The 23657-nt window shown below is 51.5% G+C and overlaps 1 protein-coding gene across 1 annotated transcript in view; it reads left to right on the forward strand.

Moving 5' to 3' along the window:
* POU2F3 (POU class 2 homeobox 3) overlaps positions 1-23657 on the forward strand; it is a 45239-nt gene that overhangs the window by 4506 nt on the left and 17076 nt on the right. Inside the window, exons 2-4 of the mRNA XM_041413896.1 lie at positions 104-157; positions 750-818; positions 15076-15110. Coding sequence (XP_041269830.1) covers positions 104-157; positions 750-818; positions 15076-15110 — 158 coding nt within the window. The remainder of the gene's footprint in view (positions 1-103; positions 158-749; positions 819-15075; positions 15111-23657) is intronic.

The raw sequence follows: 23657 nt of genomic DNA on the forward strand, positions 1-23657 counted from the left end.
GGGTGTCCATCTGAATTTGAATAGGGACCCACCCTTCTCCCACCTCTGTGCCCTTGGCCTCTGTTAAGGGTGTGAAGTTGACCATTGCCACCTTCTCTTGCAGCTGTCCCCGAAGGAGAAAGTGGCCCCGGGTGTGGTGGCAGTCATCACTTCAAGGGTAAATGACAAATTTCTTGGTCTGGGTGAAGATGAGGGGGAAATTCAAAGGACAACACTTTGGGGCAGATCTTGGGCGGCTCTTGAGGGTTGTGGACTCCTACAAGTGACAGAAAAGAGGAGAAATAAACTGCAGATAGAGGCAGTGGGAAAAACAAGTTGGGTTTGAGGCATCGTGAAGGCCAAGGGAAGGATCTGGGAGAAAGCTGGAGGGATCCCCATCTCTGCAGGTGTGGGAGGGTGCTGTCACAGCCACAGCAGGTTTGGGAAGCCTGAGCAGGGCTGGGGAGCTCCCAGTGCTGAATCCATCCCTTGATCCCGTGGGTGAGAAGGGATGAGAGGGGTGAAACCCCCCCAGCAAACTGGGGAGGGGGGACAGGAGTGAGGGGGGCTGCAAAGAGCAACAGGAGGGAAAGTGCATCCTCAGAGCTGATGAATATTCTAGTGCCTGGATGTTGAGGAATCAGAAATTTGAAAGTCTGATGGTTTATTATAATTACACACATTCATTTGTGCTGTTTAGTGGAAGCCACATGTGCCTGTTGCCTGGGACTGTGACCTGTTATTAAAATCAGTTGTGCCTCCTTTTCCAGAGATCAAGATGAGCGGGGATGCAGCAGATTCCACAGACACCAGGCACGAACCTGACCAGGTGGAGCCAGGTAAGGAGGGTCTGGGGCGGCAGGGGCCGGAGAGGGAGGGGAAAGAAAAGAAAAAATAAAACGAAAAAGGGCAGTGTGGGTGCTGGAAGTTTCTCCCCAGTGCTTTTTCTGGGCTCCTGTTGCTGCTCTTGCAGCCTGGGAGTTGATCAGGAATGTGCTCAGGGCTAGGATTGCGTTGGTATCTTGATCGGGCGATGCAAGATCCCTCCTGTGTGACAGCAGCGAATCCCGGAGCGCCTCCCGCATGTCCTCAGCGGGTCTGACACGGAAATTGGCTCAGAGGGTGCCTCCCCCATGTCCTCTGTGGGTCCGAGGTGGAAATTCGCTCACAGAGTGCCTCCCCAATATGCTCGGTGGGTCTGAGGTGGAAATTGGCTCACAGAGTGCCTGCCCCATGTCCTCAGTAGGTCTGACATGGAAATTTGCTCACAGAGTGCCTCCCCAATATCCTCAGTAAGTCTGACAAGGAAATTTGCTCACAGAGTGCCTCCTCAATGTCCCCAGCATGTCTGAGGTGGAAATTCACTCACAGAGTGCCTCCCCAATATCCTCCATGGGTCTGAGGTAGAAATTGGCTCACAGAGTGCCTGCCCCATGTCCTCAGTGGGTTTGACATGGAAATTTGCTCACAGAGAGCCTTCCCAATGTCCCCAGCTCACAGAGTGCCTCCCCAATATCCTCAGTGAGTCTGAAAAGGAAATTTGCTCACAGAATGCCTCCCCAATGTCCCCAGCATGTCTGAGGTGGAAATTCACTCACAGAGTGCCTCCCCAATGTCCTCAGTGAGATTGGCATGGAAATTGGCTCACAGGGTGTCTCCCCAGTGTCCCCAGCTCACAGGGTGCCTCCCCAATGTCCCCAAGTCACAGAGTGTCTCCCCCGTGTCCCCAGCTCACAGAGTGTCTCCCCAGTGTCCCCAGCTCACAGGGTGCCTCCCCCGTGTCCCCAGCAGGTCTGAGGTTGAAATTCGCTCCCGCCTCTGCCGCAGCACTAATGGCTTTGGACCACTCCTGGTGCACTCTGCTCTGTATCCACAGGGTGCCAGGAGCTTTTCCACAGGGAGAACAGCCTTTTTTGGGCTATCTGTGCATGTGGGGAGAAACGGGAGGGACTTTGGGAATAATCAAACCCAGTTTGGGAGTTCCAGCAGCGGCGGGTGGAAGGCGCGATCGGGTTCCTCACCTGACGCTGAGCAGGCTCCAGCTCCTCCACGGAGCCCCCAAATTCCTTGGATCTGGAAAGCTGAGGCTCAGGATGATCCTTTGAAGGTGCCAGTGATGGTGTGAGCACCGATTTCTGCCAGGTTTGCCCACCACCAGGTGTAACAGGCACCTGAAAAATCAGGTTTGTGCTTTCGGGCTGCCTGAAGTGAGATTTGAATCACTGAGATTTGAATCACATTTAGCAGGCCCTGTAATTTCCCAAAGGGCCATGGTCACATCCCTTTTTAGGCAAATGAGCAACACCAAGAAATCATTTTAGCACCCACTAGGTACAGCAAATTAAGATTATTAAAAGCTGTGCTATAGGCTTAGAAATCAACACCTTTCGAAAGAAAAACTGGTGGAGAAAATGAGAGGAATCAAATATTCCCTGGGTAATGAAGAGCCCTAAGCTTGGGCCAAGGGGATGTGTAAGAGCGGGAGAAAACTTTGCATGGAATGATTTTCCTCTTATAAAATTTGAGATAATTTAGGGGGAAAAAAAAAGAGATTTTGGGTAAGCAAGAGAACTCCAGGTTTTAAAGGGACTAACCCCACCCCTTGATTTAGAAATGCTCTGTGTCCTTGGTTAATTGGGTTATTTGACATAATCTAAGACAGAGATCAAATCTGCTTCTGTTCACATCCATGAACTCGGATTGACTCTGGCTCAGCAACTCCTCGGGGCTCTCAAATCGCCCCAAATTTGGGATTTGGGATAAACGAGCACCAAACACATCCCCAAGACCCCAAACTCCTCCAAAAATCCCTGAGAGCCGTTACAGGGCCTTGAAGTGGGAACTGGAACCCCCTGAAATATTTGGCTTTCATTGATGGGTGGCAGGATTAATCAAGGTGAAGGAAAATGTGGATTTAATTCTGGTATTGGCTGTTATTAAACGTAGTGGGAGGCTCTGGAGTCAGAAATGCTAAACCAGAAGCTGGCAGCACATTTGGTTGGATAAAAATACGATTTTTTTTTCAGCTTCAGCATCCCAGACAGCCATTAGCGTGAGCTGCAGCGCCTCTTTTTAGTGGTAATTGAGAAAAGAAAGCAGAACAGTGAAGTCAATTTGTTTGAAAATAACAAAAAATATTCGCGGCAGCGCTCGGAGCCTTCAAATCAAGCAGGGAAATCAGGACGAGTAAATCTCCTTCATTTGCAAAGAGCGGCACAAAGAACCTGTTTAAATCGCTTTTTTTGCTGAGGCTGTCCCGGTGATTTTTTGATTTTTAAATTTTTTTCTGAGGCTGTCCCGGTGATGATTTCTTGATTTTTTTTTCCTGAGGCTGCCCCAATGATTTTTTGATTTTTAATTTTTTTTCTGAGGCTGTCCCAGTGATGATTTTTTGATTTTTTTTTCCTGAGGCTACCCCAATGATTTTTTGATTTTTAAATTTTTTTTCTGAGGCTGTCCCGGTGATGATTTTTTGATTTTTTTTTTCCTGAGGCTGCCCCAATGATTTTTTGATTTTTAAATTTTTTTTCTGAGGCTGTCCCGGTGATGATTTTTTGATTTTGTTTTCTGAGGCTGTCCCAGTGATGACTTTTGATTTTTTCTCTGAGGCTGTACCGATGATGATTTTTTGATTTTTTTTTCTGAGTCTGTCCTGGTGATTCTTAAATTTTTTCAATTCTTTTTAATTTTTTTCCTACGCCTGTCCCAGTGATTTTTTTTTTATTTTCTGCTTTTTTTCCCTGAGGCTATCCCAGTGATTTTTTTATTTTTTACATTTTTCCTGAGGCTGTCCCCCTGATTTTTTTAAATTTTTTTATATTTTGAGTTTTTGATGTTTTGATATTTTGATGTTTTGATTTTTAAAATTTTTTGATTATTTGATTTTTTTATTTTTATTTTTGATTTTTTGATTTTTTTTTCTCAGGCTGTCCCGGGGGGGATTTTTTGTTTTTTTTTTTTTGATTTTTTTATATTTTGAGTTTTTGATGTTTTGATTTTTTAAATTTTTTGATTATTTGATTTTTTTTTTTTTTTTTTGATTTTTTTTTCTCAGGCTGTCCCGGTGATGATTTTTGGATTTTTTTTTCTGAGTCTGTCCTGGTGATCTTTAAACTTTTTCAATATTTTTTTTTTTTATTTTTTTCCTGAGGTTGTCCCGCTGATTTTTTTGATTTTTTTATATTTTGAGTTCTTGGTATTTAGATATTTTGATATTTTGGTGGGGTTTTTTTTTGTTGTTGTTGTTTTGTTAGGTTTTTTTTATTATTATTTTTTGATTTTTTTTTTTTTTCGGGCTGTCCCAGCGATGAATTTTCTATTTTTTGATTTTTTTCCTGAGGTTGTCCCGGTGATTTCTTGCTCTGTTCAGATTCTTCTGAGAAATGAGACGCTGCAGAGTGCTGCGATGTCCTTGGGGGTGTCCCCAGCAGCAACCACAGCCCCCGCCGAGGTGCCACCCTTGGGGACACCTGGCAGGACCCTCGGGGGGTGGCACCGCCCGTCCCTCACCTGTGCGAGGCGCAGCTCCTCTCTTCCCCAAACCCTTCCCCGCGTTGTTTTCTCTCTCCTTTCAGCCCTCTCTGTTTATAAACAACAAAGCTCTCTTTGTGCCGAGCTTCCCGGGAAGTTTTGGTGCTCCTTTGCAGGCGTTGTTAGAGGAATATTTACTGTGTTTGGGTTCCCTGCTTCATGTGGGAAAAGGCTCCGAGTGTTTTCTGATGACTCATTAATTGAATTTCCCATTTCCTACCCAATTAGGCCAATCCACACAGCTCGTTCCCCCCCACAAAAGGAGAGGTCTCTTACCAAATTAACAATATTACACCTAGAAATCCTCCCAGGTGCAGGTATCCAAAGGTTTTTCATCACCAAAAGATGCAGGCTGGCTCCCAAAAAAAAAAAAAAAAAAAAAAGGAAGAAAAAAAAAAAAAAATTAAAAAGAAAAATGAGGGAATTAAGTACCAAAATGCTTTTGTAAACCAAGCCCTTGATCTAAAACTGATGCCTAAAGATCTGATGGGAAGTGTCAGAAGCAGAGGCATAATCTCATCCTTTCATATCCCCGCCAATTCCAGGCTTAGAAGGGGGGGGGGAGGGAAAAAAGGGGTAATTTGGGGCATTGTTCTACTTTGAAAGTGTTTGAAATAATTCTGGGGGGTTTTCTTTTTTTGAGAAAATTGTTAAAAATCGTTCGCCTTTCGTAGGAGGTTTGGAGAGTTCTGTGCTTTTTCTCTTTTCTTTTTTTTTCTTTTCATCCACACCAATTCCACAGAAAATGTTTCAGGGCTTTTAAAAAAACGATATTTTCCAGAATCTTGTCGTTTTTTGATCCTAAATCTACCAGTTATAGTGAAATTTTGCTATTTTACAAACTATCATTAAGAAATATATAATTTCTAAGGGATCTCTCTGCCCAGCCCCGTGAATATTAATATATTCAGCTCTGAATTTTTTCCATTGTGCGAGGGGGGAACAGGCACCAGTTGCCCCCAGAGGGTTGGTTTGCCTTCCCCATCACCCCGGGGATGTGGGGCAGGCTGAGCAGGGATTACCCCTCTGCTTTTGGGGTCCTTTTCCCCTTTCCCCACCTGACTCCAAGCCTTGGCAGCGGGGCTGAGCCTCCATGGGGGGTAACGAAGAGCAGCGAGTTTTCTGCTTGGCTCGGAGCTCTTTTCATCTTTTTTAAACTGATGAAAGCCATGCCAGCGAGCTCCGCGCTGATTTTTTTGATGGGAACTGTGGGGGCTTGGCAGTGCCGAGTGTCGCCCCTGGTCCTGCAGCCCCGGGGGCAGAGATCTCCCCCTTCTTGTGGTTTATCTAAGCCCTCGGTATCTGATGCAACAGAACGCTGAGGTGGGACTTGCCCCTGTCTGTCTGTTTGTTTGTGTCAGACACTTGTTCCCCGGTTATCTCCTCCATCAAAACAGGTTACACCAAGCAGAGCTACTTCCCTTTGATTTCATCTGTTGAGGCTATGGGGGGGAAGCCAAAGCTTTTACAAAAAGGGCGATAGGGAAGCGCTTCAAACACAACCACGGGGAAGGGAATAGCTGCAGGCAGCCCCAGCACCTTCCCTCCCCACCCTGTAACCCGGGGAGCTGGGCTCTGCCAGCAGGGCTGGCTCTGCTGGGCACCCCAGCTCTGGGGGGATGTGGGGTGCCCCGTGGGACAAACTGTGGGGAGGGTTTGGGGGGCTCCTGGGATGCCTTGGGAAGGGTGAGCTAGAGCAGAGGCTGGACAGAGTTACAGAATAAAGCAGGGATTTATTAAATGGATGCATCTTGGGCAGCACAAGAGCCCAGCCAGGGCTGCACCCAAGATGAACCAAAATAGTAAAAAAATGAACCCAAGATGAACCAAAATGGTCTCAAAAGGAGTCCAAGATGAACCAAAATGGTCACAAAAAGAACCCAAGATGAACCAAAATGGTCCCAAAATCAACCCAGGATGAACCAAAATGGTCTCAAAAGGAGCCCAAGATGAACGAAAATGGTCACAAAAAGAGCCCAAGATGAACCAAAATGGTCCCAAAATGCACGAGCGCTCACGGGGTCTCTCCCTGGGATCAGCTCTGCTCCATGTGCACATTGCAGTTCAGTGTCCAATTCCAGCTCAGCCCCTGCACTCCCATCCTGCTTGTTTTTCTCTCTCCAGCCCACGGGGTTTGTGCTCCTGGGCTGAGATTTGGATCATTTGTCCTTGGTGCCCAGCTGGAGCAGGAATTGTTTTGTGTCCCTGCTCTGTGCAGAGAGCTCCCCATCCCCTGATGTGAACCCAGACCCACACACTGAAGCAGCACAGAACCTGAAACATAGAAAAGCTCAAACCTGAGGCATCACCTGGGATGAGGGGATTGGCTGTGCCAAGGGAAATACAGGCTGGATAGCAGGAAAATTTTTTTCATAGAAAAGGTGATACAGTTCTGGAATGTTCTGCCCGGGGAGGTGGTGCAGTCACCATCCCTGGGTGTGTTTAACAAAGCCTGGATGTGGCACTGGGGGCCAGGGTTGAGTTGAGCTGTTGGGGCTGGGTTGGACTCGATGATCTTGGAGGTCTCTTCCAACCTGGTCAGTCTGTGAATTCTGTGAATTCTGTGGCTAGCCTGGGAGCTGGAGGGGAAGGGCATGGGGACTGAAGGGCGCTGGGGCGGTTGGTGGAGCTCTGGGCTCTTGGTGGCCGTGGCAGCTTGGGTAACTTCTCTGAGTGCTTTAGGATCACAGAGTGTCCTGAGCTGGGAGGGACCCACAGGATCATCCAGTCCAGCTCCTGGCCCTGCTCAGACACTCTAAAATCCCTGTCCAAATGCTCCTGGAGCTCTGGCAGCTCTGTGCCCATTCCCTGGGGAGCTTGGGCAGTGCCAGCACCCTCTGGGGGAAGAACCTTTCCTTGAGATTCATCCCAAATTCCCCTGGCACAGCTCCCGCCATGCCCTGGGTCACAGAGAGCAGAGGTTGGAGCTGCCCCTCAGAGCACTGTGAGTTCTGCCCTCCCCTGCAGAGAGCATTCATGCAGGTATCTTTGAGGAAATATGAAAGACCCTTCCCTTTAAACCTCGAGAAAATCGAGCACTGAGGGGCTGTGACGCATCTGCTCCTCAGTGTCCCTTCTGAGGAGAGCCCGCTGTGCCATCCATCCCTGTGGGTGCCATTCTTCATCCCCACCTTCATCCCTGGCAAGCTGTCAGCACCAGCCCTTCCTCTGCTGCAGCCACAGGACACCCTGGGTCCCCTGGCAGTGGGGACAGGGCGAGGGCAGCTCTGAAACTGGACACCAGAGCTCCCAGCCCAGCAAATCCCCTCCCAGTGCCAGCACATTTTGCATTAAATCCGTGCCAGGGCAGATGGAAAATCAGAGACTTTGCCTCAGTCTGCCTCTGCCACAAACTGAGTTCAGCCCTCAGCTGCCAGGTGAGAGTCCTGCTCTATTCTCACACCTCTCTGCAGGCTGTGAGCTGCCTGCAGGTGCTGCCTCTGCTGGGCTCTGGGGAGGAGGAGGCTGCTCGTGGCATTGCCATGGGGTACAGCCTCTTTGGAAGGTGATGGATCCTTCCAAAGGATGGATCCTTCCAAAGGATGGATCCTTCCAGAGGATGGATCCTTCCAGAGGATGGCTCCTTCCAAAGGATGGCTCCTTCCAAAGGATGGATCCTTCCAGAGGATGGATCCTTCCAGAGGAGGGATCCTTCCAGAGGAGGGATTCTTCCAAAGGATGGATCCTTCAAGAGGATGGATTCTTATAAGGATGCCTCCTTCCAAAGTATGGCTCCTTCCAGAGGAGCGATTCTTCCAAAGGATGGATCCTTCCAAAGGATGGATCCTTCCAAAGGATGGCTCCTTCCAAAGGATGGATCCTTCCAGAGGATGGCTCCTTCCAAAGGATGCCTCCTTCCAAAGGATGGATCCTTCCAGAGGATGGATCCTTCCAGAGGATGGATCCTTCCAGAGGAGGGATTCTTCCAAAGGATGGATCCTTCAAGAGGATGGATTCTTATAAGGATGCCTCCTTCCAAAGTATGGCTCCTTCCAGAGGAGCGATTCTTCCAAAGGATGGATCCTTCCAAAGGATGGATCCTTCCAGAGAATGGATCCTTTCAAAGGTTAGCTCCTTCCAGAGGATGGATCCTTCCAAAGGATGGATCCTTTCATAGAATGGATCCTTCCAAAGGATGGATCCTTTCATAGAATGGATCCTTCAAAAGGATGGCTTCTTCTAGAGGATGGATCCTTCCAAAGGAGGGATCCTTCCAGAGGATGGCTCCTTCCAAAGGACGGATCATGCTGGGATGAGGTTTGGAGGGTCTGGCCTCTGTGTCACCCCTAGGTCAGGTGAGAGGCTCCAGCACAGGTAAGGGATGGCAGATTGTGCTGCTCAGCCCGTGCTGCCTCCCAGCTTGGTTGGCTTTTTTCTTCTTCTTCTTCTTTTTTTTTTTTTTTTTGTTCTGGGAGCTTTTATTCCTCCTCCTGCCTTTTGTAGTTCCCTCCGCAGCTCGGGCTGGAAGCAGCTTGCCAGGCCAAAGTCTTTTGAGGAAACTTGGCCTCTCCCGGCCCCACGCTGAGCTCAGTCCTGGGCTACGCCTTTGCTCCCCAAGGCTGGCTCTCCCTCGTGAAACTTTCCTCAAAGCCTGCAGGATTTCTCTGGTCTCTTCCCCCTGCAGCCATGCACAGCCCCAGGACAAGTCCCGGGTAAATGAAAGCTGCAGCAGTTGGGCTGGAAACAGCTGGTTGCTATGGCAATTGGGGCTGCTCGGGATTTGCATGAGGCTGATGATTTTCATAGCACAGCCACATTTAAGGCAAGCAGGAGAAATTTCCATATTCCCAGCTCCGAGTCAGTTGGGGCGTGGGGGAGGCCAGGAGGGGGATATTTGAAATTCAAATGAAGGTGATTAGGGTTTGAGGTTGGGTTATTTTATTTTTTTTTCTTAAACATCCCATTATGGAAGAGGATAAAAAAGGATGGGGAGGGGAAAGGGGAACAAAAGGCTGGTTTGACTTGAATTAGAGGGGCAAAGGAAGAGCTGGTCTGATCTGCCTCTTGCCTCTGGTCTAGGAGAAGAGACTTGCCCTCTCCCAGCACCTGCAGGTGAAATGTTTTCCGTGGGAACAACTGCTGCCCTCGGGTTTCCTTCTGGAAGGTGCCCAAGTCTCCCACACTGGCTGTCCTGCTCTCCCCCTCTGTGCCTGCCCCACACCAGGGGGCTGCACAGGGACCCAGGGCTGGGGCTTCTCCCAGGCACTGCTGACAAAGGGAAGGCATTTTTATAACCCAGGGGTTTCCAGCCAAATGAAGCACTTGAGTGCTCAGTGAAAGCTTCCCCCGGAGTCTGGAGCTGTCTGAGTCAGCACAAGATTCACTTTTGCTCACCAGCCTTGGCTTTCCCATGGAGATGCTCTGATGGTTTGGGGTTTTTGTGTCTCTGGACCAAAGAGTTCAGATTAAAACTGCAGCCCTAGCTGGCTGCCTCGGGAACTCCCCATCCTGCTCACACTTTAAAAAGCACTTTTTTTAAAGTGCCTTGGGAGCATCAAGCATCCCAGCAGGGCATGTGGGAATCCGGGGAATTGCCTGGTGCCTGCTCAGCTGCAGTTCCTGCTCCCTCCAATGCTGCTGGAGGGAATCAGGGGTGGCCACTCCATGGGGAAAAGGTGACTTAAGGGAGCTCCCAGAGTTCAGGGATTCCTGTTGCTTCTGGGAAAATCACTGGTGTGGCTGCTGGGAACAGCAGCATGAAGGCACTACCTTGGTTTTGTCCGAATTTCCAAAATCAGTGGAAATCCTGAGGAGAATTTCATGCTGAATATCTTGTTTTGCTCATTCCTTCAGTGCAGCTGAGCGTTTGGCTTGGTTTACAGCCTGTGGGACAAGAACTGGTTATAGTTACAGTAATTGCCACTCTTCTCTCTACCAGCACTTGGGCAATCTCTTAACTTCACACCTTGTTTGGGCTGAGAGATTGGAATCAGTGAATTTATCAGAAATGCCCCTTGAGAGGCCCCCTGCACCCAGCCTGCTCTGCCAATCTCCCGTGGCATTGTGCTTCCTCAGTCGGGGTGCTAAAATCTCCAGGATAGGTGAGATTAATCTTAATTTTAGATATTGGATGCTCTGAGGCTGCAGCCTGCCCTGCTCACCCCAGGCTGGGAGCAGGGATGTGCAGAGGGTGATTCATCCCTGTGCCATCTAACTCGGGGGCGAGAGGAATTGCCCTCTGGAAGCTCCTGCTTCCTCTGCAGGGCTGCAAAGGGAGCCTACAGCACCTGGCTGCCAGTGAGGCACCTGAAAGGTTCAGAACTCAGCCCAGGCTGAAGCCCCTGCCTGGTCTCTGCCTGGCTCTGCTCCCCCAGCGCCCTTCAGCTGTCCCCATCTCCCTCCCAAAAGTTCCCTGCAGGAATTCCCAACACCTGCTGAAGGCTGGGGTCACCTCCTCATGCCCCTGTCCCTGCAGAGCCTGGGGTGAGCTCAGGGTGCAGCTGGGAGGAGGGATGAGCCCTGCTGGTGTCACTCCCTGGAGGTGACACCTGCCCACGTGAAGATGAAGGTCGCCCTGATTTTCCTTTTCCCCCATCAGGCTGCTTTTATCCCGCAGGGCTGGACTGGCTCTGCAGCTCTGCAGCTCCCCGTGGATCCCTCTCCCTGGCTTTTCCAGGGAATGGCAGCGGGTGGGGGGAACTGCCCGGAACTGCTGCGCTGCTCCCATCCCCAGAGAAACCTCCCCAGGCAAACTCGCACCAGATCTGATGCCAGGGCTATGCAAAACAGCTGCCAGGTGAACCAAGGAGAGCAGCACAACCCTGGGCTGCCGGGCTGGGGGAGCCAGCTGAGCTTATCTCTGCTTTTCCAAGCACCCAGAGCAGCAGGGTGAAGCCTTGGTGATGGGTGAGCTGCTGGGAATTGCAGGGGCTCCAAGCTGCCTTGCCCCATTGAAATCCCAGGGCTTCCCCAGGCTCGTGGAATTGCAGCAAGGGGAGGACTGATCTAGCAGATTCTGGAGGTTCTGGATGCCATTGTGTCTGGCTCGTGCAGCAAAAAAAATCAAGTTGTTGGCTGGGCTGAAGCTCCATTAAAATGAGTGGGGTTCTGGCAGTTTGCAGCAGGAGAGAGAATCTGCTGCCACTTACACTTTTCTTTCTTTTTATCTCCTGGAGCTAGAAAAGATTAAATCTTAAGTGCAGATTGTTTGAACAGCCCGTTCCTTTAAGGAGAGAAATGACTACTGCAGTGTGAGTCCTGATGTTGACAGAAACTGGGAGGAAGCTGAGGCTATTTTTGTAAAGCATTTGTAGGAAAGTTACAGTTCAACTGAAAGAGGAGAGTTGTTATCCCTATCACACCCAAACCTTGGCTCGCAGCTGCAATCACTTGACTCTTACATTTACTGAAACAGGAAAAAAAATAAAAAGGGGGCCAGATTTGTTTGCAAATAAATCTGCACCCAAACACTCGTGGGTCCTGCAGAGATTTGTGTATCCAGCTCCCATTTACATAACCACTGGCAGCAGAAATCACCCCTCCCAGTTTTAAATCTCTCCCTCTTGGACATCTGAGGCTGACCTGGTTGCCCTTTTGGAGCCAGCCAGGAGGAATTGTCATCTCCAGAGGGCCACTGATGCCAGGAAGATGGGTGGCTCAGATAGGGCAGGAATGGCCTCTGGAGGTGCCTCTTGCTCCTTCTGTCTGCCCAGGCAGCCCTGGGCAGCTCCCTCAGGCTCAGGCACCCCAGTGAGTGCCAGCCCCAGGAGTGGCACAGAATTCCTGGCTGGGGCGCTGCCAAATCCCCCCCATGCTGCTCTGCAGGGGCTTGGAGGATGCTGTGGGTGACTTTGTAGGGGAAAGAAAAGGTCTGAGCGTGTCTCGTGCCTGTGGAGGGAGGGAAAAGCAGGAGATGGGGAAAGGGGGAAAGGCTGTGCTGGGGGATGTGGGACTGTGCAGGGAAAGGCTGTGCAGGGAAAGGCTGTGCAGGGAAAGGCTGTGCTGGGGGATGTAGGGCTGTGCAGGGAAAGGCTGTGCAGGGAAGGCTGTGCAGGGAAAGGCTGTGCTGGAGGATGTGGGGCTGTGCTGGAGGATGTGGGGCTGTGCAGGGAAGGTTGTACTGGGGGATGTGGGGCTGGTCTGGAGGAAAGGCTGTACAGGGAAGGCTGTGCAGGGAAAGGCTGTGCTGGAGGATGTGGGGCTGTGCAGGGAAAGGCTGTGCAGGGAAGGGTATAGGAGGAAAGGCTGTGCAAGGAAGATAGGCTGTGCTGGAGGATGTAGGGCTATGCTGGAGGATGTGGGGCTGTGCAGGTAAAGGCTGTGCAGGGAAGGCTGAGCTGGAGGATGGGGCTGAGCTGGAGGATGGGGCTGTGCAGGGAAGGAAGGCTGAGCTGGAGGATGGGGCTGTGCAGGGAAGCTCCGTTCCAGCCGTGCCTCTCGGGTTCCAAGTTTTGGGGTGAGTGCTGGTGACTCAGCCGCCGTCACCGGGACCAGGGATTCCCCTGCAGCTCTTTGAATCTTGCCTCATCACCACTGAACGTGAGTGAAACTCCTGTCTCCAAGAAACCAGGAGGTTACCTTTTCCTTCCTGTTCTATTTTAGCAGCTGGGAACTTTTATTTCCTCCTTCCCTCCTGGCTTTGCTTCTCCTCAGCTGCTGCCTCCAGATCGCATCAAACACCCCCCCACACAGCTCGTGGGGGTTTCAAAGGTAGAAACTGCAGGCCTTGGAGATGCTCCTCGGTCCTGCTCAGGTGTGTGGATGCTGATTGTGATCACCCATTAACGCTATCAGCATTCCCATCGCTGGATGTGCCCTCCTTGGCTTTCGGGGCTGGAACGGAGCTGGAACGCAATGAATGAATCCCATTCCTGGGCAGGGAGCAGCTGGAGGGAGCTGGACAGGGAGCAGAGGGGGTTGGAGCGAGGGAATTACTCGGGGAAAAGAGATAAAGGGCTGGGATTGGGGAGGGAAAAAGCTGGGAGACAGCAGGATGGGAGGAAGAGCAGGGCAGAAATGCAGCCAGGCTGGGGGAGAGGGCTCAGAGCTGGCTGGGGTGTGCATGGTGAGGAGATGGAGGAGATTTTAGCACTGGGGAGGCACCTCAGAGCTGGCTGGGGTGCAGATGGAGGTTTCAAATTGAGGGGGAAGCTCAGAGCTGCTTGGGGTGCAGGGAGTGAGGAGATGGAGGTCTCAAACTGGGGGGGAAGCTCAGAGCTGCTTGGGGTGCAGAGGGTGAGCAGATTTCAGATTTGGAGGTACCTCAGAGCTGGTTGGGGTGCAGAGGGTGAGCAGATTTCAGATTGAGGGTTGGGGTGCAGGGGGTGAGGAGATGGAGGAGATTTTAGCATTGAGGAGGTACCTCAGAGCTGCTTGGGGTGCAGAGGGTGAGCAGATGTCAAACTGAGGGGGCAGCAGCTCATTCTGCCGTGGCCCTGCTCGACAGCACGGTCCCACAGCTCTGTTTCCACAGTCAGTGCTTCTCAAATGTCACAGATTAAATCTCCAGGGCTGTTTCTAGACAGCAGAGAGCAGCCACGAAGCTCTGTTATCCCTGACTCCCCAGTGTTTTGCCATCCGTGGATAATTGTACCAAGCACACTCCCCCTCAGGATCCACGCTGATTCACCTGGGAATAATCTGTGCATGGAGAAATATGTGCTGGGAAAGGATAGAGGCTTGTTCAGCTGAGGAAAGTCCATGGCAGAGCTGGATTTGCCCTCCTGCCTGCGCAGCCTCTCCCCAGCGCTTTGCAGGAGCCCTGAACTGCTGGAAAATGTGTTGGAGCTTGATCAGATCACAGGGCACGGGGAAAGTTATCCTGGAAAAAACAGCAGGAGCAGGAGGCCTGGGGGCTTGTGCCAGTGGGCTGTGAACAATTCCAGGCTCTTGATCACAACCTGGGCTGGACTGGCAGGGAAAGGGCTGGGGAATGTGCTGCAGAGGGAAGGGGTGTCTTGGGGTTGCCTCTGCAGCTCGAGAGCTTCGTGGAATCCCTTAAAGCATTCAGCTCTGCGGAGAGCACAACCTTTGCTCTGTGATGTTCTTGATGAATTTGGCAGGTGCGATGGGGAGGGGGGGGGATGTTTATCATCAAAGGGGAATGAGTGAGGGCCTGTGCGGTACCTTCAGGCTGAAACCTGTCTGATTTTTCCCCCTGTGCCTGCCAATCTCTTTTGGAATCAAGGAGACGCCTCTTGAGCACAACCCCACGGCACCCTGTGTTCCTCCAGGTACCCGCAAGCAGCCGGTGCCACGCGGGCTCCTGAAGGGCCTGGGTGAGCAGCCCTGGCCACCTGGCTGCTGGCCTTCCCCACAGCCAGCCCTGCACTCCCCTGAGCACTGCTGATGTCCTCCAGCTCACCCCTGCTGGAATCTCCCTCGTGCTTTCCCCCACCCTTGGCCAGGTATCTCCCAGGCAGGAACACTTTCATTATCCCTCAGCAAAAGGCTGGCACCACCTAAATGCTGCAGGAGGCTTCATCCTTCCATGTCTGCACCTTCCTCCTCCTCTCATTGCTCTCCCAGGGCCAGTTTTTTGGTTATGTGTGTCCCAAGTTTTGGAAAGCTCCCACCGGTGCTGACTGTCATTAATACTGAGATGTTTTTCTCTTTGTTTCCTTGTAGGGAATGAACAGAATGGGCTGGACTTTAACAGGCAGGTAAGATGCTCCCTGGCTTCCCAGGTATTCTCCTCCTTTCTGGAATGGCTGTTTTTAATTTGCTCTTCATGCTGCAAAGAGATAAAAACTGTTAGGTCAGAAGCTGCCATTAAGCAGACCACAGAACTTCTTCCCAGTTCCCCTTGTGGGATACAATGACAGATTGCACCTCTGCTTTCCCTCTCCCTAATTCATGGAAGTTCAGCTAATTACAGAGTTCTTTTAACTGACCATTTGCTTGAGGGGTTTTCTGGCTTTTACAGTTTTTTAGATCATCATTTAGAAACAAAAAGCACCTCAGTGATGGTGGCAAGGGTACAAATCCCTCCCAAAGCCCAGTGCTGGGACACTGGCACTGGCAGCACCTTGGTGGGCAGGGACAAAGGCACAGAGCTGACTCAGGAGTGTCAGCCAGCCCTAAAAATGAGCTGGTTTGAGGTCTTGGAGAGCACAGGTCAAATTCCTGTCTGCAAGGCAGCAGATAAAAATATGGGACAAGCAAACCCCAATTGCAAAAGGAGCAGCTGAGGGGCCGTGTCCCTGCTGGGGGTGCTCCTCTCCCCCTGCTTTGTCCAGCTGAAAGCATTCCCTGCCTCTGTGAGTGCCTGCAGAGCTTCCAGTGTGGCTCTGAAAATCCTTGAGTGTCACACCAGGAGGTGACAGCCCTCTGGAGCCCCTGGAGCTGTGCAGACACAGGAGCTCTGCTGGCAGGGTGGGCAGGCCCTGGCACAGGGTGCCCAGAGCAGCTGAGGCTGCCCCTGGACCTCTGGAAATGCCCAAGGCCAGGCTGGACAGGGCTGGGAGCAGCCTGGGACACTGGAAGGTGTCCCTGCCACGGCAGGAGTGGGATGGGATGATCTTTAAGGCTCCTTCCAGGGGTGCCATGGGATGAGCTTTAAGGCTCCTTCCAGGGGTGCCATGGGATGAGCTTTAAGGCTCCTTCCAGGGATGCCATGGGATGAGCTTTAAGGCTCCTTCCAGGGGTGCCATGGGATGAGCTTTAAGGCTCCTTCCAGCCCAAACCACTCTGAGATTTCAGGAAAATGCTCTCTCAGCCCAGAGCTGAGGCCTCCTGTGGCCAGCAGAGCCCTGGCAAGGCAAAGAGGAGTCTGGAGAGCCAAACCCTGCCCTGCTGCAGGGCTGCAGGGCTGCAGGATGGGAGCTGCAGCCAGGAATGCACCAGGGGCTGGGACTCCACGCACAGGCTTGAGGCCAGCGTTGGCACAGCCACCCAGCCACTTCCCATGTGCATTCCCCAAAGCCCAGGGCTCCAGCCCTCCCCAGAGGCTCCCTGTGAGCAGCACTGGGCAGCTGCACCTCCTCCACGGGGCTTTTTTGTGCCTCCAGCTTCCCTCGGTGGCTGCGCGGTGACAAATGTCACCACGCAGTGACAAACGTCGGCCACGCCGCTGTTTGTTTGTTTGCCTTGGCTGCTCCGGCTTTGGGTGGGTCTCCCTTTCCTAGCAAAGGTGTCCTAACACGCTCAGCCATCTTCCAGGATTCTGGAATCCCCAGCTGCAAACAAAAAGCCCTGTGTGTGCAGCCCAGAGCGCGGGCTCGCTCTGCACCCACCCGGGGAAGGATCCAACCTGCTCTGCAGGGCTGATAAAAGGAAATTCCCTGCAGGTAGAAACGGGCACGAGGTCATTCTCCCATGGCAGCACCACAAAGGTGCTGGGGCTGGAAGCTGGGCTGGGGTTAAGGGAGGAGAGGTGGTGGAGCAGTGCTGATTTACACCCACTGATCTGACCCATCCTCTGTGCTCCTCTCAGGGATGCTGGGGAAGTTGTGGGGGCAGCCAGGCTTGCAGGCAGGAGACATATCCTCCTCCTAAAAAGAAATTGTGGCTTCACCTTTGTTTTCTTTTTTATTTTTTTTTCCCCCAGCGTTTCCACTTTTATTTTCCTCCTTCCACCAAAACAGCACCACAAAATCCTATTAATTTATTCCAGCTTGTCCGTGTAACTGAATAGCCAACTCAGCTGGGCATTTAGCAAGGTTTAAAAAGCAAATGACTCTGAATGAGCTCGTTTTCTTGTTTTATTTTATTTCTGCTCTGCTCTGATTCCCCAGAGCCCACCAGGGGGGTTTGCAGTGATGCCAAGGATGGGATGCAACAGTCCCGGAGTGGACACAAGTCTGTGCAAGCAGCTCTTTGTCTCCCTCTCTTGGCCCTCCCAAGGCCATGGGTAAAGTGATTTAAAATAGTTATTATTTAAAATAATAATTACTATTTGAAAGTATTGTTATTTAAAATAATAATTATTATTTTAAATTATTCTCTTAAATGAGCAGGAGCCCGAACGCACACGGGCTCCACACTCACATTTAGGGTTGACCTCAGCTGTTGGTGAATTCACCCTCAATTCAGCAAATAGATTTCAAATGACGAGAAAAAAGGAAGAGAGGAGAGCTGGAAATATCAAAGTGTTTTCATGTAAAATCAGGTGCTGTGCTCTTTCATTAGGGGTGGAGGTTGGTGGGTTTTTTAATTTGGTTTGGGGTTTGAGGTTGGTTTTGGATGTCTTTTTTTTTTTTTTCGTTAGCTTGCAATTCAAGTTTTCAAACCGAAGCCAGGGCAGGATGGTTTGAAACCCAACTCCAAACTGACTGCAGGAGCTCTCTTTGCCTTTATTTGGAGTGCTGGGCTCTAATCACTTTGAAGATCATAAATCTCACATCGTTTAAGCCTCTCCCCCAGCCTTTGTAGATGGCCTACATTTCAGGTCTGCTTCCCTCCCTGCCTCCCGTGTTGTGCTCCAGGCGGGATGGGAAGGGTGGAGTGACCTGGTTAGACCCCTTCCCTGCCTCCCAATTCCCTGCTGGGGCTGCTCTCACCCTGCAAACGGGGAGGGAGGGAAACTCTTGCGGAGTTTGAGGTTTTCTAGCAGTTTGTGGGTCAGCCCTGCGCTTTATGAGAAAGCTGCCTCTGATCCCTCAGCCTATTTGGCAAACATTTCTGCTCTCCCCCCCTTCCCCTCCCCTCTTCAAACTCTCCTCCCACCTGGATGCAACAGTAATTTGTATGTGAATGAGAGGGAAAAGGGTGTGGATGGAAAAAAGCAGCATCTTCAGCCTTGCCTATCTGGTTTGGCTTTTTTATTTAGTGAGTCTAATGCTGCTTGTTTCCTGTTTATGGCGAGGGAAATGCAAAGGCACAGCAATAAACTTTCACCTTCGCTGCTGGCAGCCTGCACAGGGACATCCATCTGCCTCCTGATGGGTTGGGATGGTGGCCAGGGACAGACCTGAGTGACTCTGGCAAAATCTGCCTCAAGTGGGAGCGGGACAAGGGCCGGGAGTGCTGCAGTGGGAGCTGCTCCTGGCTGCCGTGTGGTGATCCTGCCCAGGTGCTGCGGTCTCCCCAGGTCTGCTGGGGTTGAATTCCCCTCTAGGAAATACCGGATTGTTTGTTTTTGTAGCTGCTCTGCAGAGCCAGGTGTCTGGAGCGGAGCCCTGGGATAATGCTGCCTGCTGCAGCACACACAGGGATGGAGGGCTGATGGTTTTGGGAGGTGCCAGGGCTTGTGTGAGGGCTGAGCCCAGCTCACGGTGCTGTGCACCCATGCACAGCTGCAGGAGGGGAATGCACAGCTGCTGAAGGCAGCAGGGAACTGATGGCAGGGGCGTTTTCAAGGACCCAGACGAAGGGAGGAATGATGAATCTGGCTCCGTGTTCTCAGAAGGTTAATTTATTATTTTATGATCCATATGATATTAAAGAATGCTATGCTAAACTATACTAAAGAATAGAGAAAGGATACAGACAGAAGGCTAAAAGATAGAGTCATGAGTTTTCATTATTTTCTCCAGAGTCCAACACAGCTTGGACCCTGACTGGCCAATAAGTAAAAAACAATTCACATGAAACCAATGGAACAATACTTTTTGGGAAACAATGGCCAAACCACATTTCAAAGCAGCAAAACACAGGAGAAGCAGAGGAGATAATATTGTTTTCCTTTTTCTCTGAGGCTTCTCAGCTTCCCAGGAGAGAAATCCTGGCAAAGGGATTTTTCTGGAAAATATGACGGTGACAGCAGGACCTTGTTGGTCCAGGGAGGAATGCAGCATCAGCTCTCCTCCTTCCAAGGAGGGAATGAGAGCTCCTCTGCAAGCCCTGCCTGCTCTCCAGAGCTGGGAGGGGAAATGTCCCCCTTGAAATGATGCTGACAGGGTTTTGTGTGAGCAGAGCTGGGCAGGATCTGCCTCTGCTCCCTACCCAAATGTGCCAGGCACTCTTCATGCCAGCAAAAGGCTGACCTTGCAGGACAGGCTGTCATTTGTTTATCACACCTGTCATTATCATCAGTCACATCGATCTGAAGCTGATCTGGCTGGGAGATTTGACAAAGTTTAGGACAGACAGGCAGGCTCTGAGGTGCCTGAGCAGGGACCAGCTTCAGTTTTAGTGCTGGTTCTTTATTCCTGTTCTTTGCTGCCTTGGTTCACCCCAATCTGGGGATGTAATAAGGATATGGATTTCCAACAGGCTTCCTAGAAAGCCTTTCCAGCTGGGTCTGTTGAAAAATTCCTCCTTCCTAAAACCAGCTCAAGCATCCTGTGTGTTACTGCTCTGACAGAAGGTGCTGAAGAGGTTCCCTCCCCTCAGCACCTCCTTGTCTAACTCCTCTCCCTGCTCTGTTCATATCTGACAGCCCTTGCCCAAAGAAACTTTAATTTTGGAGGTTTGTGTGGGACTTCCAGCTTTGAGGCACCAGGGTGAGTTATCTCAGGGCTCCACAGCTGATGTCCTGCAGGCACACGATGTGAGAAATTCAAAGTGGGCAAACTGCACCTGAGATGTGAAATCCCTGGTGGCTCCTTTTCAGCGCCATTAATGAACAGCCTGACCTCGTTTGGTACCTTCCACCCACACGTCTGAAGGCTCTTTGCTAATGGATTTAGCATCCCTTGGTGCCTCTGCAAGGTGGGGAGGTGTCTTGCAGACACAGCCCCGACTGCCTGGCTTTTCCCAAAGATGCTGAGCCCTGTGATTGCAGCTGGGATCAGGGGATGCTTCATGGGCCAGTTGCCCGTGGACATTGGGCTGGATTGAAATCCAGGGGCCTGCTCCCTGGCAGAGCTGGGTTATGGACTCCCATCCTCTGATTCATCGTCTTGTGCTCAACCACAGACAAGTTCTTCCTCCCCTCCATCCTTTTGAAGGTGCACAGAAGGGCCTAACTCGCCGGGTAGTTTGTTATTAATATCTGGGATGCAAAACTCCCTGCACATTTAATTTCGCTCCACCAGGGCTTCCCTCCCCCCGGGGATCTCTCTCATCGTTTTTCATGCTGTGTTCCCTCCTCCCCCCCGATCTCATGTGCTCCCTGGATGTCATTGCTGTTCCTGCTTGGCTTTTCCCCACCCCGTGGGTAGCTCAGGTTTCAGTCTGCCCTCCAGATTTCCATCCCAGTCCTGTTTTGCCCTCCTCTCAAGGGGAGGTTCACATCCTGCTTCCTTCTCCCCTCTGGGGATCAATTCAGATTTCACTCTCTCTTCTCCCCGTTGCCCCAGGGCATCAGCCTAAATCTTGCATCTGCTTTTCATCTCTTGAGCCTCCCCTGGCTGGAAATCAGGGCTGGCCTTGCGTCTGCCTCGCCTGACACTGGATCTAAGCTCAGCTCTGCCCTGGCCTTTCTCTTTTGAAGTCTCCCTGCTCTGTCCTAGGGACAGGCTGATTGCATAAATTTGTTTGTGTGCAGGTTCCTCATTGAAATGCAGCCCTTTGGGAAAGCATCAGAGAAAGCCCTGGCTCCAGGGAAAGTCCTCTGTGCCTAAATCTGGCCCTGCTTTGCTTAGGACAGATATGCAGAGGAACCCCTTCTTCAGGCTGGGTTTGTTCTGGCACCTCAGATGAGCTCGCTGGGAATGAACTCCAGAACAGGCCAGGGGAATTGTGAGAGAAAGGGGGATGCAATTAGGAGCGAGGATTTGGCCTTTTTCATTGTTTTTCTCAAGAGGTGGACCGAAACCACTGAATTAATTTGTTGACAACAAATTAACCCAGAGCTGGCTGCATTTTATCTGTTCCTTAACATCCAGCTGCAGTCCGTTCCCAAACTCCTGCTCTCCTGCTTTTAAAGGGCAAACTTCATTTACAACGTGATTCCTACACCTGTTTCCTTGGCAAAATACCTGGTACATCTGCTCCAGATCTGTCTGAGAGGGAGAGACAGAGATCTTTGTGCAAATTCCCTGCTCATCCTTCGGGAAACGCTTTCTGTGCTCACCAGGGACAAGCCCCAGTTTCATGGATCTGTCTGAAGGGTCACCAAACTTGTTCTCCACACCAGAAACTCAGCCCAAGGCACGGCTGTCACTGCCCAGCCACAATCCAGGTGGGCCAGCAGCTTTTTTGAGGGCTGAGTGGCACGAACTGCTGGATGTGACTCTCAGGGAGTCGCCACTAATGAGGAGAGGACTCGGAGTCCTTGAAGGCCTTTCATCTGCTGAGCTCCAAGAATTCCCCCCAAACCTGCACACCCAGCCAGGGTGGGGCCCTGCAGCCGTCCTGCACCAGGGCAGGTCCCTGCACATGGAATGGAAGGTGATGGGTTTCATTTTGGCCTTAAAAGGCCTTTTTTCCCTGCCCAGAACTGCTCCCTGTGGGTTTATCCAGCAGGGACCCTCCTGGCTGCTTCCCCAGCCTGTGGAATTCACGTGGGATGGGAGCAGAGAGCTGGCTCTGAGCTCCCCCAACCCTTGGACTTCATCCCCCCCACCCAAAGTGAAACCCTGTGTGATGCTCTCCCATCATCTTCCTCTCTCTCCCATCATCTTCCTCTCTCTCCCATCATCTTCCTCCCTATCCCATCATCTTCCTCACTCTCCCATCTTCCTCTCTCTCCCATCTTGCTCACTCTCCCATCACCTTCCTCTCTCTCCCATCTTCCTCACTGTCCCATCATCTTCCTCACTCTCCCATCATCTTCCTCACTCCCCCATCATCTTCTTCACTGTCCCATCATCTTCCTCACTCTCCCTTTCTCTTTCAATCACCCTGCTTGCTGTGCTGAATGCAATCCCTCCAGCTGCTCTTCTCCCGTCCCAGCTCCCCAGGGCGTGGCAGCCCGTGCCAAAAGTGCCAGGGACCAACAGGAGAGGCCTGTGGAGCTGGGATGGAGCCAGCCCCAGCCTGATTCTACCTTAATTCCTCCTAAAATGTGGTGGGGAGTGTGTCCCCACCAAGGGCTACCTGGGCTGTGTGAGCACTCTCGCTATGAATGACTAATGCAGGGATGCCCACACAGTGCCAAGTTTTGGATTTGTCACTGCCAGAAGGCACAGGGAGTCCTGAACAAACAGAGATTCCTCCCCACAGGCGAGGGATGCATAGGGGAAAAAAAAAACAACCAAACAAAAAGGACATTTTTCATGCAGGGCAGATTCTCAGCCCAGAAAATCCCAATAAGGCAACTTTGGAGTGGAAGAGGAACGTGCTCGGGCTCCAGGGGACCTGTGTGAGCTTGCAGGAGGGCAGGGGAGAAGCCATGGAGTGGTGTGTGTGAAATCAGGGTGATAAGGAAAGGGGCAGGGATGCAGCCCAGGGTGGGAGCAGAGCAGATAAGCACGGAGGTGTAAGCAGAGGTGGAGTTCTGGAGAGGTTTGGGAGTTGGGCAAGTGAAATGTGGAGAGAGAGAGAGAGAGAGAGGTGCAGGGAGCAATGCTGCAACCCACGGCAAGGCTGGGGCTGAGGGAGTCCTGGGAAGGAGACAGGGCAGAAATCCCAGCCTGGATGGTGGGAAAATCATTTCCAATGCTTTGAGTGGAGGTTCTGGCCACTCTGACCGAGGAAATGGCATCTCCTGTTAGACTGCTCCCAGTTTGGGATGCCCATAGGGAAGGTACCCCGTGCCTGAATAGTGCTGCTAAGAGGGAAGGTGCTGCACGTTGCTTTTTTAGTGTCTTTCCAGCAGTTCTGTGCCCCTGAGAGCACTCAGAGGCTCTGTGCCCCCCAGGATGTGGGAGCAGCCCTGGCCAGGACACTTCCACCTGAGCAGGTGAGCGTGGCCAGGCAGGGCAGGTGCTCTTCCCACCTCTGCTTTGCTTCTCCTCTCCCTTGCCCAGCTCCTGTGGCACAGGTGATCATCTGAGGTTCAGCACAGCAAGGGGGGGGACTTCTCTCTTTTCCTTGTTTATTTGGAAGCAAAAATTCCAGGGAAGAGCTGCGTCAGAGAGCCCACAAGAGCTGCGTGTGGTTCTGTTTGTTTTCCCCTGTCCAGCGTGCAGCTTGGTTGCTCCTAAAGTTTTGACTTGCCACCCCTACTTTGACTCCAGCACAACCATTTACACCCCAAGCCGAAGCTGAGGATAAACCCTATCAGATCACACCTCAATTAATAAACTCAAAGGCCTCGTGGAGGGTGATGCAGGTGTGCTGAGGTTTGGGATTGCATTTGAATTTGCCATGGCTGAGCTTTAGGACAGAGCCTGTTTGGGAGTTGATCCCACGCTGAATTCCCTTCTGTCACGCTGACAGCTTCCAAAAATTCCCAGCCTTCAGTGGGATATAAACATTACAGGGTGAATATCGTGGCATTG

Source organism: Onychostruthus taczanowskii, unplaced genomic scaffold, assembly GCF_017590055.1.
Source record: "Onychostruthus taczanowskii isolate IOZ18803 unplaced genomic scaffold, ASM1759005v1 scaffold43, whole genome shotgun sequence".
NCBI classification, from domain to species: domain Eukaryota; kingdom Metazoa; phylum Chordata; class Aves; order Passeriformes; family Passeridae; genus Onychostruthus; species Onychostruthus taczanowskii.